The 15017-nt window shown below is 35.6% G+C and overlaps 1 protein-coding gene across 1 annotated transcript in view; it reads right to left on the bottom strand.

Moving 5' to 3' along the window:
* Positions 1 to 1427: 1427 nt before the first annotated feature.
* NDUFS4 (NADH:ubiquinone oxidoreductase subunit S4) overlaps positions 1428 to 15017 on the bottom strand; it is a 47732-nt gene continuing 34142 nt past the window's right edge. Inside the window, exons 3-5 of the mRNA XM_064736636.1 lie at positions 9394 to 9566; positions 5897 to 5970; positions 1428 to 1636 (exon numbers count right to left, since the gene is read on the bottom strand). Coding sequence (XP_064592706.1) covers positions 1533 to 1636; positions 5897 to 5970; positions 9394 to 9566 — 351 coding nt within the window. The 3' untranslated portion in view covers positions 1428 to 1532. The remainder of the gene's footprint in view (positions 1637 to 5896; positions 5971 to 9393; positions 9567 to 15017) is intronic.

Below are 15017 nucleotides of genomic sequence, written 5' to 3'. Positions count from 1 at the left end.
TTAAATTAAGAACTTGCTTCTCTTTACTTGGAAAAAACCAGAAGAAAAACACTCCAATGAATGGCTTTTGCTTTTACTGTCTTCTTTGTAAGACAAGCATATTAAGCTGAGCTGGAATACAAAAAGATGCAGTAGATTCTGGCTGTTAAGATTCCAGTTTGGTGCACTTTGGCATTCCTGGAGGACTTCAGGCTCCACTGCAAAATGCAGCACTCAAAATTCAACAGAAGATGAATTGGAATAACAGCTTTTGTCTGTGATAGGAAAATAGCAACTTCCTCCAGCTGGTTGATTATGCTGAAACTGGGTCAGAACCAATGCCTTACACAAATGCTAACCAGCTTATAGGGAGCTGGTTAAAACTAAAACAAGAATACACAATATAATAATAAAACCTGGGCAATAGAAGATAGTTTTATGCCTTCTTTTCATTAAAATCTAACACAGCACTCACACCATTACTTAGGTCTATGTGGAGAGAGCTATTTCACTCTATCTTTTGTGACAGCTGGGATAAAACTTTCAGTTGCATAGCAAAAAGGTGTACAATCCCCCATTTTTAAAACGTTTTACTGACCATGTGCCAATGCCATAACTTGTTAAGTTAAAGTAGATAAAGCAACAGCCAAAGATATGTAAACAAAGATTTCAAATATAACATTATGCACTTTTAAAACTAATAATTTAATACCATTGAAGACAAATTGAGTGTACAATATATACTTGCTGTTAAGGCTGAGATGCTATCACCCACATCTCCTGTTAAGCAACAGGAAACCTCAATTCAGATAAACATGTAACCAGCAATAAAATACCCAGAACTGTAATTATGTAATTAGTATAAGCTGATACTGTGTGAGGCACTCAAGTATTCTGACTTCATTTGTGAATGTTTAACTGGCTTAGTTTCACTTCTCTAGAATATCACAGAAAAACAACTATAATCTTAATCTTTCAGACTAAACTTTTGTTTTGCTCCATAAGCAAAACAAAACCCAGTGCTTTCTATTCCAGTCATGAATGCTTCTGGAATAATGACAGTATTAATTTCAGCGGAAAGGAGTTATATAATACACATCTATACAGAAGAGTCTTGAGTTATACCCACCCTTTGCTCTTCAACTGCCAACACTGTCTTGCATAGAAAGAAAAAACCACAGCTTTTATTGAAAGACTTTGTCTATGTAAAGCTTACTGAACTTGTTAAACTTCAGAAGTTTAAACAGGATAGTAGATATAAAATTACCATCAAAGATCAATCATAACCTCTAAAGTTGCAGCTGATTTCAAACATTCCTTTTGAGAGGAATGTACAGCAAGTTTTTAGAAGTAAGAACACTTCAAATCTCCTCTATTTATAGGGAAGTTTGTAACAGGTTCAATTGGAGATATGAAAACCATTTTAAATAGACATCACAAGATGCATCTGCAGTTTAAAGGTCAAATTTATTAGGAGATTAAGAGATGTATTATACATGGACTATAAATACAGCACAGCTGACTTTATTCACAGTCACACACCCAATGCCAACCTATTTTGTAGACACTCTTGTTCTTTTGTTCCAAGAAAAATTTGCACCATAAGACTTGGATTTAGGTTTTGGCATCTTCTTCTCTTCAACATCATAACTCCAGCCTAGAGGTTATGGGGTGATGGCAGGGTGAGACAAGAAAGAACAAGAATTATATCCTCAGCATACAATATACAGCAGATCCAACTTAAAGGCTTTAACTTTAGTATGTTTTTTCAATGTAGGCACCCACTAATCTGTTCCTTTCTAGTTGGCAACAGAGATTAATAAAATGCCATAAATGTGGCAAATGACCATTCTGTGAGATGTCAAGACTTGACCATAACACAGACCTCCATGCAAAAAAACCTGACAGTCTTCAATGAAAAGCTCAACAGGGAAGACTGACTGTCCTGTAAGTTCATGGCACCACTATTCTACAGCACACAGGAGCACTAAGGCTCTGTGCATGTTGGCACAGGAAAAGAAGAAGGTAAGAAAACATATGCCATAAAATAACATACAAAAGCTCATTATCAAAGGCTAGGAGACAATGGAGACCTTGGAAAGCTGATAAAAAAAGAAGGGTGGGAGGGAGGACCAAAAAAACTAAAAAGCAAAGAAAAAACTTCAACATTAGTAAGGAGTTTAATACTTAACATTTTAAAGGACTTTAATACTTAACATTTTTTATAAGAACATAAAAAATTAGGAGTAAAAAGAAAAGGGAATTAAGTGATAGAAGACAAGTAAATTATGCGATAGTTAAGCAAGAGAAATGCTTAAAAATGTCAGAAAAGAGGAGGTGGAGACATTAGTGTTTATGTAAATCAAAATGCAAATTGATTGCAGTCTCCAGGTGCCTGGAAAGTTGCCAGGGCAGCACTCAGTATTCCGAAGTTTGGTCTCTTTAGCTGCAGTATTTCACTCAAAGTTGAGATACTTCTGTTGAAGCCAGAATTGGTTAAATATGCAGTTTTAAGTGATACTCATAAGACACTACTTTACTTGGTTTTAAAACTGAAACTTGCAAGCCCTAAAATTCTTAACATATATCTGAATTTTTATACTTAAGGTGCTCGCAGTAAACAGTCAAGATACAGCTACACATCAAAATATTCTGTAAGATACACAAGTTGTCAAGTCACTGCATCAATTTTGCGTATTCACAAACGTCACATAAACATTTTCTTCATGTTTATCAGCCTCAATCAGTGTTAATTTCCAAGTTAACTATTCTCTGTAAGAAACACTGAACAGGGACTTTAAAAACATATTCTTTCCATCTGTGAAAACACTGGCTTTTGCCTCCTGTTCTGATTAAAAAATATAAGCTTGAGTAAACAGCCAGAACTAGATCCAGAGACAGACTTCAGTGTTGCAACATTCAACATTGTAACACCTAACATTGAGACACTTGGCTGCTGGAATGGAATCTACAGCCCCAAGGTATTGCTTCATCTTTTTATACACCAGATGGAGAGGGGCCGAGTGCCTCTAAAAGAGATTTGCAACTGCCAGCACAATGACTTGCACTGCCACAGATAGCCAAAATGCATAAAGTCAGTTACACGTAACTAATGACTGCAAGAGGCCACCATTCTTTGGAACAGACTCCTTCAGACCAGCATTTTGAGGTGTTCACAACAGAGAGCAGAGGTCACTTTTATAAAAATACCAGAATACTGGGGGAAGTGACTCTTGCCCAGAGCGCTGCTATACAAGCCAAGTAGACAGAAAGCAGATTTCACCTTCTCTGGAAGAACACCCTCACCACCTGACTAAAGGTTACTGTGGAGTAGAAAAACTCTCCATCCTTGTTACTTAAGCTGTATGTTTTTAAACAATTGCTTCAGTGATTCAGACAGGGAAAAAAATTAGGTCAACAGTCAGAATTTTTCATTTCTTCCAATTAAAAATGTTACCTCCTTGCCTAGAACTCAGACCATCCTCAACTGTAATTTTGGACAGCAATGTCTCCTGTTACTGTATCCAGTGCTGCTACTCCAACATTAGAAAACACATCAGATGGGGCAGGCAGAAAGAAATCTTAAGTTGTTAGGTGAGAAAGAACTCTTAAGTTTACTAACTGTACCAAAATAACCTGCAATATCTAGAATTTTCAGAAATTACATTCCAGGTTCTTAAGGAATTTTGTCATGGAATATTTGTGCGGTTCACACAGGAGCCACAGGGAGAGGTAGTTATTTGTGTTCCTAGACATAGCTATGTCTCAATACTATCTTGGTTATGAAGCTAACTTCCAGTGTAAATGTCTGCCTAAATTTCTAATGTCTCTTAAAAAGCAGAACTAAATAATGTAAAATTTGTATTTCTAGCTACACATGATATTGAAGCTATCACTACAGAAAATACTATGCACATATCATACACATAAATGAAAAATGAAATTAAAAGTTAGGCAAGTCAGTGTCTACAGAAAAGTACAGTGCATCTCAATTATGGTTAAATTAGAAGTGCAAGCTAAGTGAATATTGAACTACTAATATTAATACCAAGTCATAGCCTTAGTTTAGTTGGTTTCATGCCCAATGGAGTAATTTCTAACTCAGGGAAGGCATAAACTTTCTTCAGTGAACAAATGCATTTTACTTAGTCTGCATTTTGAAAAGATAAAACATATCATCTACAAAGAGATGACATAAGCAGGTCATTACAATAATTTTTTTTCTCCTATATGCTGAATTGTTCAAGAAATAATATGAACAATACAGAAACATAGTGCCAAATTCTCCCAAATTTCATTTGTTCATAAAACAGTAAAATACACTAATAAAATTGCACAGGTTATCCAGTGCAAATGTGATCCTATCCACTTCTTAGATAATAGAACCTATTTTTCAATAAAATTAGTACTAAGCCAAAAAATTTTCCACTTAAAGAGGAACAGACAAATTATATTCTACCTTTTACTATTAAAAAGTGCAAGTAAATTGAACTTTAAATGGTTTCGTTTCTTAGATGCACAGGCTAAAGGACTTACCATGTTTGTGATGCATAATATCAACCTCTAACAACTTTGCATAATTTGGTCTGGCCAAGGAACTTTACTATTTACCCCAGCCTAAATATAGTTGAAAGCTGCACACCACAGGGAAGACTTTTGAAGAACCTTACACTTCATGTGCCTTATTCCTGGCTTTATCTCAATGTAATTAATCACCTTCACATCCACAGGGACTAAGCATCAAGCTAACCTTTTTAAGGAAAATGAAGTTGATTTAAAAGAAGAAAAAAAGCAAAAGAAAAGAGAGAAGCAAAAAATTCATGCTAACAGAAAAAAGGACTGCTGAATATTCAAAAGGCTGAGATTATGGGTATGGTTTGTGGTACCTTCATTCTGTCAGGAAATACAAGCCTAACTAAGTTTACAGATAAATTCCCTGTGATATAACATTGCCTTAATAGCTAATAAGTAATTATACTGGCTTTTCTACTGTCTTTTTCACAAATAAGAATAATCACCAAGCGTATGTGTTTAGACTCTAATGCTGGGCAGAGTTAGGTGTAACATCCTAAATCTACAGGTTCCTCATGGGGAGCAGCGAGGGGATGTGCTCATCTCCCCTCTGGTGACCAGAGACAGGACACAAGGAATAGAATGAAACTGCTTCTGGGCAAGCCCAGACTCAACAATAGGAAAACCTTATTCACAGAGAGAGTGTGGTCATGGGAACAGGCTTCCCAGGGAAGTGACCAGAACACTAAGTTTCTCAGAGCTCAACATTGGAGTGACGCTTTTAGTCACATGGTTTCCTTTTAGGTAGTCATGTGAGGAGCAGTGAGTTGGATTTGATGATCCTCTTGGGTTTCTTCTACAATAAATCTATGCTACAATATAGCCAAAAATGAAGTCCAAGATGCTTACATGGTAATAATTTAATTCTGTTTTTTTTTATTATCAAACATTCACAGGACCTCTGACAGTTTTCCTTAGTAAGAACTGAGATGCTCATGTTAAACCTTCAGGCAAAGATCACACCACCATGCAGCTGGAACACCAACCCTGGGATACACCTGAAGTATTTAACTTTCCTCCAAGACCTGAGCAAGCTGTGATTCAGCTCTCATTTAAAGCAGAGACAGGTGCAAAACAATTTTAACATTAATATTACATTTCAATAATAATAATAATGGCTGAAACACCTTTCTAGACAGTGGAAAGTCTAAAGTCAATGCCTTCAATACCCCTGGAAATATCCTCCCTTCTCATTTTCCTCCTCCCCATGTAGAACACTAGTTTACCAACTCTGCAGAAAAGAGGGAAGGTACTTTATCCTGTACTTATTCTATTGTTAATACTTTGAGATCAAGATTGCCTATAGAAGGATGAACCTCTCATGGCCCATACATACAATACATACCATTTTTTTCAGCAAAAGCAATGGCATCTTCTTTAGTAGAGAAAGTAAGAACCATGTTGGATAAAGGGTCAGCTCTGTAAGTAAACAGATGACAATTTTAGGTGTACTGGAAATAGAAAAAGATTGCATCTGTATGTCAAATGTTAAATCAAATACTGTATTACACAGCTCACAGTAGTATGCCAACTCATAAAACTATTCAACAGACTTCTAAAAATTATCTTCAGGGTCAACACTTACTTTTGGCAAAGTATTGCTTTACTCTTTCAGTGCATTAGACTTCCCTCACAGCTACTTGCAAAAATTAATTGGGTTGTTAGACACACCCGTCTAACCACTTGCTGAGGAAACAGGAAGTGCTCTGTGAGACTCTTTAGTTTAAATCTGCAAAATTCCTTTCTTTTTGTAAGATCAGGAGGTCTAAAGTAATTCTGAACATTTCAAGGAGACCAAGTGTCTGTAGAATAGTTAGGTGAAGAATAATCTTGGACAGAAAAGAACAGAAGTGAGCAGAGAAGGAACTAACCAGAAACTGAAAAGCACATTAAAAAAATATTGAGAGTACTGCTTTAGCGGAGGTCACATGACCCCCACAAATCATTTCTACACAGCAAGCAGATCACAGGCCACAACTGAAAATGAAGCTCCAAAATGCAAACAGCTAGCTAAGTAATTACATAGTAGTTTGTTTTAGATGACCAGCTATTCCTCAACTGCATGAATGAAGGACCATAAAGGTTTTTGAAACAAATTAAATTCTCAGTGAAAACACAAAATTGCCTTATTTGTTGCTATAAAAGCTCAATTTACGAACAATGACAAAGAATGGGGGAAAAAAAGAAGAAGAGTTCTAACTCTTAAAGAAATTAGATACTGGTTGTAGCAAAACAAAGACAGATAAAACCTCCCTGTGACAACACTGCCTATGAGCCTGGGAGACAACTGGAAAGACGACCAAATTGAAACAAACTATTGAAGGAGCTGCCTCTCAACTGTTCTCTCTTTGAAGCTAGAAGGATAAATGAAGAGAAAAGACCGAAGATACACTGAACTCTCTACAATAAAGGGCAAAGCCTGTGACTGGAGAAGGGGGAGGGGAAAAGGGGGAATCTCGCTTCCAGCAAAGACAACAGTGTAATTTTATCTCATGTACACATGGAAAAATGAAGTTCACTACATATCCAATATATTCCCCAATAAAAAAATCAGAAACAAATAAACAAAAACCACACAACAAGCGAACAAACAAACAAACCTAGGATAAAGACAGAAATTACACTTTTGCAAGCCACTGCGGATAGGTTCTCTTAAAGATATTTAAACATTTCTCTTATAACAGCATCTAAGTGAATTAAGAACTAAGAATTAGTTGATGACATGACCAGTGGTGAACTAAGTGGCCCCAGTATACTGCAATATTGTGACAACTTCTGCTTATTGTTATTCCCTTCCATAACTGGGGCTGGAAAAATCTTTTCAACACTGCTAAAAAGGAACAAAGAAGCTTTAGGTCTGAAGTGTGGTGAGGGACCAGTGCCTGTTCAGAACAGCAAATATGGCAAAAGCCTTCCAGGACAGAGGCAGTTGGGAAATGAGAATTGTGCAGACATTATTAGTTCTGTTTAATGTGCAATCATCTTTCATTCAATCTAAATAGGTTTCTGATTTATTTCCATAAATGAGCTATCAGTGTGAGAAAACTGGATTTCAGGATGTCCAGAATGACGTCCCAATAGTGTCAGCAGTACCAGTGTTGCAGAATTTCCCATGCCTATCCCCATTTGTTCTATCCATCACTGAAAATCAGGATTCCATGTTTTGTTCTCCTATGAGATCTCATACAACGAAAACTTCACACTTCCCACATTTTTTCGTTTACAGTTTTAAATTAAAAGGTGTACCCAAGAAATATATTTAGCCATTCTCATAATGAAACCTCCCAACTACAAAAAAAACCATGCCATGGGTCCATTTTACTTAGATCTGTAACTGGATAATTTTCACTTTAAAAAAGCTGAAATAGCCAAGAAACAAGTGCAAAAAACCTCCAGCCCCAAATAAGACTGCAAAATGACAGAAATTTAGGAAAGACTTACAGGTCTTTCCAATATATTCAAGTATATGGAGTTCAGACAAAAAAGGGCTTTAACAAATAGACCCTAGAGAGCTCTTACCCACTAATCTCATTACATTATTCAAAAGTAAATGGAAAACTGTCTGTGAGATGTTTTTTGCAGAAATTAAATCTCAGTGGAAGAAACTCTTCTTGGGTATTTTTGGGCGTCGAATGGTAACACCAGAGTTACTAGAGTTAGTACACTAACAGTTTTCAGAAGCATGCCTTAAAAATGAATGGATACAAACTAATTTACAAAACCTTTAACCTACTAGCATTGATTCTCAATGGAGCACTTTTTTTTAATCTTACCTGGAGCCTGCTTACCCATGAGAAATTCCTTTCCCTACCCCAAAATAAAAACATATGTAGAGCCTTCTCAAATTTTTATGAGAAATCAATGCAACAGGAAGACTTAATTTCAGAGTTATTTTGAACTAAATTTCTGGATACATTCATGTTATATATATATAAAAAAAAATTCTGTGACTGGATTTGGAATGTTAATACATCTTAAAAAACGCATCCTGAAATTATTTCATGTTTAAGGTTTTACAGTTTTTTTCATAACATTTTGTGATATTCGATGATAAGAGCTAACACGGCAGCAACCAGATATTCTCAGTACACACAGTACTCTTTCTGAAGTTAAAAAAAAAATCTATAGTGGTTGATTTCAGTTTATGTCTAACCATTAACTATTCTGAATATTGCCTCTGAGATTACAATATTGTCAGAAGAATTGCTGATATAGTTCTCCGAGTCAACAGGAATTCTAACCACACCGTGAAATGTAGGTACTGTATTCATATGAAAAAAAAAAATAAGAATTAGATGCATACAAGTTGCAATTACATTTCCAAAATACAGCATATTTAGCTAAGACTAGTACCTTTCTGGATTTTTTGTGTATTTAAAGATTTTAATGCTAATACTGACAATCCTGTAACAAACAGAATAATACTTTAAATAGCTGGGCTTCTTGTGGTTTTTTATTAGTCATGACTCCTCATTTTAGATCCTCAGGATAAAAAAAATCTGGAAATATTGTTGTTTTTGTTTAAAAGATGCAACTGAGAGCTAAGAATGATTAACTACTTTATGGACCTTCTGGTCCTGATGCTGCCACACAGTAACATCATCCCAATGTAATTACTGAAATGTGTGGTTGTTAACATCTTTTTTGAACTCTTCCAGATGATGAAATGAGCTTTAAAAATCTGTTTTTAAACTTAACGGGTCATACAACAAACAAACCCAACCACTTTCTGTAAGTACTGTTATAATACAATCAGATTTAGGTAGAAATATTTGATATTTCAAATTTAATAAGTAGTGAGAGCCAAATATAGAAGCACTTTCAAATTCAGTAAGTACTCACGTAGATGCCCAGCCCATTAAAGGGTTCTCCCAGCGCTCCCTGTTATCAAATTCCATCTTCCATTTCTTTGTATTGTTAGCTCCTGACTGCATTGCATTACGTGCCGGAACAAAAATGTGAACTTTTCTGGTTTTGATGTGCTCATCCGGAACACCAGTTAAAGTAGAGATATCCTAGAAAAAACACGATGCGACTTTTTAGAAAAGAGTTCATCTGAAACGTGTAAGATAATACTGCTTATGCTTTTTACATAAGTTCATGCTATATTTAAAGTTACAAAGCTGAAAAAAACTTAGAAAACTAAATTGTAGTTTCAACAGAACACAACTGAAGGTGACACATGCTAGGGCTGCTATTATTCTGCTTCCCCTGACTGGTTAGATTTTGCTCGGACCAGTTACCTGAACTAGCTCATCTCCCATGCACAAAACAGCTACAGCCAGAGGAGGGACAGGACATTTCCCCCATCCTTCTCTGTCCACAGCTGCAAAGTCAGGACAGCTTCAACTTGCACCAGCTAAACCAAATGAGGAAAAGTGCAAATGCTTTCTTCCTTCAGGAAAATATTAAGAGTGTTGACTGAAACATTGACAAATTCCAAAACATGAACAGGACTATTCACCAAATATTTGCCAGCCAAGTATGCACTGCAATATAAGCACTTTCCCTTGGGCTTAACTCTGTATATTGTTCAGAGACAGCAACACCTATGGTGACTCAAGAAGCTATCCTTTGCATGAAGGAAGAGGCAGAAGGTAGTATCTTTTGCACAATATGCTACTGATTGTTTGAGACTGCAGAGAAGGTGCTAAAAGTCAGCTCTTATCTCTCTAGCCATAAGTAATTAAATAAAGTTGACCCCTCATCATGTTTCAAGTTATGACTCAGCATTTGACAGTCAGCTCTTCTGTTGACATTCAAGATCAACAGAGGGACATCTAATGCTGGTAACTTTCTTCAGTGTATTTGTGAGGAACAAAATGATTAAGGAGATTCCAACCTTCAAAGAAAAAAAAAAGATTTGTAACATTGTATATAATCAACAGTAGGATGCCCTCCTCTACTAGAGGGATAAGCCTTCAAAATAAATGTAACAAAGATAAATCCTTCAAACCAGCCTAAAAGTATTAACTGACTTTAACAAAGCATAAGATAGGGAAAAACCTCACAAGCATTGCTGTGAAAAATTACCCTCAGCAATATCTGATATAATTAAAGTGAACATTTTTGCTAAAAACTAAACAGTAATTATGCAAAATTAACTTGTCAGTTCACCCTAGTAAAGACTGAAATCAAACATCAAATCCATCTCCAAGGAGGTTAAACTACTACTGTTTCCTTACATACTTAAAAGGCCAGTGGGAGCTCCTTAGTCTTTCTTTTCCCCTTCCCTCCCTCCAGGAACAAGTAGTAAACTGGTGAAATTCCAGAAGGCTGCAGAAAAACTTTCGGCATATTGAACTTATCTTGACAATATTGCCACGACTTGAACGAAATGAGAACCTTAACTAGAACCCTGTCGTTTTACATAAATGTACCTATTAACATTATGGGATTTTCCTTTGTGGCAAACGTGAAACTTCCTGATGCAGCCACCAGATCATCCTTTGAAAAGCAGCAGTTCTCATTTCCAATTTTATTTTACACAATTTGGGAGATCAGTCTCTTAGAACTATAAAAGGGAAGAAGTGTAAAGCATTTGACTTGCATTTACAATTAGTACAGCAGGGGCAACAAACAAGCATCCACACTCTAGCTTTCCAACTTCTGACATTTCTACCAAAACGACCACAATAAAATGTCAAAGTATTTTAATGGTTCCATTATAAATGCCTTCATTAGGACCAAGTCATTTTAATATGAGTTAGCAGTGATATGAAAGAGAAGCAGTACCAGCTACTGGAATGTTGCAGCACCTATGTAAAAATACCTTCTGACAGACTGGCACTTCTCACTGCTGAAGCTTAAACTGCAGTTTAGGAAGGAATTTGCTTAAATTTTTCTGATTTGAATTGGCAAAATGCTTTGTTTAACAAAAAAGAGTTTTCACCTGCAGTAAAGTTTGGTGAAGATTCAATGTTTCAGCTTGCTTATTTATACAAATAGGTAGAAATATTAGCCTTTATTTCTATATATAACAAACATGAGAAAATGTAGTAATATTCGCAAAAAATTTCTTTTACTGCTCTTTAACAATATACTATGTGCAAAAATGCTGGGGTTGTTATCATCAAACACTTTCAGACATATAAAATCCAAAACAGCCCAAAATTACTATATTTTTTAACTATTATTACTCTCAGCAACTCTTAAGTCCATTATGAATTTTATGCTTCAGTTTTAGAAGTTTTTGAATTCTTCCAGAATAATCTGGAACTACTAAAAAAAGATACTACATTATATAACATCATGGACATAAACTATTTTCTCTTTTGAAACTTTAACACAAGGAAATCATAAAAATGTTATACAATGCATACAGAACACAATCTAAAAAGAGGGTTAAAATCAGCAAATGCTATATTTGTGAGATTACCATAGTAAAAAAATGCCTAGACTTGTTTATCTGGATGAAAGTAAAATGAAAACCCCAGACACAGCCTTCAAGCCATGTTTTTCGGGCACTCAGTTGGCTCTAAATCAAGGTTATTTCACTAATAATATAGGATTAATCCCATAAAAATCTTTTCAAACGTAAAATTAAAACCTGCCTGCTTTCCCAAATTGAAATATCTACTTGGTGTTGCTAACTCTCCATACTTACACTCATTATAGCTAGAGTTTCCGTGCCTTCTAGCAATCATTTATTGATATCTTTCCCATTTTAAAAGCTGGCAATTGAACAGACAGTTGTTAGGACAATGAGTTTCTGGTTGCTGAAGCTGAAGTTGTCCTGACATAAAATCACTGATTTTTGCTTGCTGTAGACATGTAAGGTACTGTAGCATAGCTGAGCTGTTGCCAAAGATATGGAATAAAAAGGCTTGGCATCTATCACATACTTGACACCTAAAGAGCACAGAAGCTCTAAGATTCCTATTCCCTGTAGGCGCACTCTTAGTCTAGACAAACTGATTTCTCACAGTTTTAAAATGCATTACAACACTCTATTGTGATCATTTCATCCACACAGCTCCAGCTAGTGACAGAAGAACCTGTCCTTTAAGCGACATTTCAATGGGCTAAAGCTCCCGCTCCAAGATGCCATTAAAACAATATAATACTTGAAAAGAACTATGCTGCATTGGGTTGAACTCTTAGCTGGGTCTTCAGTGCTTTGTTCTGAGTTTAAGTTCTCATTGAAACTACCTGTGAACCAACTTTCCAAAACAAAGATATTTTTGACAGCTGGTTTCACATTAGTATCTTTTTTTTTCAAGTGTTCCTTAATTTTGCTGTATTAGCAATTTAAGATACTAGTGAGGTGTTCAGCATTCAAAATCTAAAAGATATTAGATGACAGTAAAAAAGACTTGAGAATTGAACTCTATAGGTTTACTAAAAATTAATAACCCCGTTTCAGATTTTTAAAACTGGCTGCCATCAAAAAAGTGCATTCTGACATTCTGTTTTTCTTAATATATTTGCCATTTGAATAGCAAATTCTGATCTTTTTTTTTGGTAACTCAAGAAAAATTTCATACTAATTTTGAGGCATTTTGTCTCTTTTTGGAATAAGCTCAAAGGGACAACCCCCCCTTTTTTTAAAACCATGGAAATCATATAACATTTCTTAAAAACACAGGGGTTTTTCTTTATTACAACTTAGATTACTTAAGAATGTTTGTCACGGTGGAAAACCTGCTAAAGCTGTTCTGGAAAGGGTAGTAACAGACAAAATGTGCTATGCAGCAATAAGAAAACTGATTCATAGAGGCAGTGTCAATGAAAGCACTATTCAGCACGAAGATGACTTAAAGGGAATGAGAATTTCCTTCTTTTAAATACTCCACTAATAGCAGAAATTCCAAAGGGGACAAGAAATACAACTCTCTAATTAAAGGAGAGAGACAAAATGATTGAAAATAGCTCTGAAAACAAATGCTTTCGAATAGATGGGTCAGGTGTCCATAAAGGTGTTATATTTCTTCTTTGGCATTTCCTTCACCATGAAGACAGAAACTGTACATAACTACTATTAACTACCTACAGTTTAGCACTCCCCCTTTTTTTCTTTCTTTTTTTTTTTTTAATAAAGGAAACAGGGAACAAGCAATGGGAAGTTGATGTCAAAACACAGAAAAACCTCCCAGCAAGCTTCCAGCAACCACCCAGGATTTAGAGTCTTGCTAGCCGCTCTCTTTTCAATACCAGAATTTCACACATTTCAATGACCATTATGACTTCAAAGAATCAAATTTTCATCATTGTCCGTCATCTGCCGGTTGATTTGTATAAAGCAGTTCTTCTGCATGCATTCCAGACAAAGGGCTCCTTACTTTCGTGGCTATATATCAAGTTTAAAAGTTCTATTTGTGACAGTTGTGTCTGTGGTAAATTAGGGTAACACTGAAGGAGTGCAGCTGCTCCACAGGAACCTCCTTTTTGGCATCATTTCACTTAAATAAAAACTGAATAATTAGTTTCTGCCTTTATTAAACCACAAAAATGCCACTGGCCTTAGCAATTACTTCCGGTTGCCCCACCTACTTAACCTCAATAGTTTTACACTTGTTAGACTGGTAAGTAGAAGTTTTCTGTACTTTATAAGAGTTTACAACAGCTTGCTCTCTTCCCCACCTCCAACATGTTTTACCAGACTAACTACGTAAAGTTTTGCTATAAATCCATGTTGCAATTCACTTTATTTAGAAGTTGTTATATCAAAGCACAGAACATCTTGCATAATACCCACAGAGTAGCTGCTGTGAAAAAAGTTTTTTATTTAATGCGCTCAGCTGCTTAACTGTACGTCAGGATCAGAACATTTTTGTTTCTATATTTCAAGACAATATTTTTGAAGGCAATGCGAGAGAATAGAATCTGCTATGTAAACTGCAAATGGAAAAATGGAGCAGAATGAACTAAACATGGTCAGACAACATTTATCTAACAGTTACAAACAAACAAGGGGAAAAAGCATATTTGCCCTTAGGAAACTTTGCATCACACAGGATACAGTTTTCTTCCAGACTTCACAATCATTTTGCATTATCACAGTAAATGATGAAAAATGTGGTATTATTCATAACATATTCTTCCATGTAGCCATCCTGCAGAATGATTAATAAAAAGGCTGAAAAAAGCACCTGAAGAACTGTGTTTTGAAAAAGAAAACAAAACACTGTAAGCAGGAAACAGAATTTGATAATAACAAAGATTTCATGAAGGTTTCCATTTAAAGAAAATCTCTTTTCACAAGCAGTTTTGTAAAAAACTAAAGAGAAACTCAAAATGCAGAAAAGTAGGTCTAACAGAAGCAGAAACCGTCACATTACTGGAATCAAGCTAAGTCTACTATAATACTTTTTAGATTGCTGACTGCCATTATGCAAAGGAAGTGTCAGCATCCAGAACAAGCACTGGTAGGTTCAGCTTTTCTATTCCTTAGTTTGTGTTTCACAGCTGAGGCAATATTATAGCAACCATGATGTCTGAGCATTCACTGCAGTTGCAAAAACTCC

Source organism: Zonotrichia leucophrys, chromosome Z, assembly GCF_028769735.1.
Source record: "Zonotrichia leucophrys gambelii isolate GWCS_2022_RI chromosome Z, RI_Zleu_2.0, whole genome shotgun sequence".
NCBI lineage: Eukaryota > Metazoa > Chordata > Aves > Passeriformes > Passerellidae > Zonotrichia > Zonotrichia leucophrys.
Note: the sequence above shows the minus strand (reverse complement) of the source record. Positions and strands in the feature narration are given on the sequence as shown.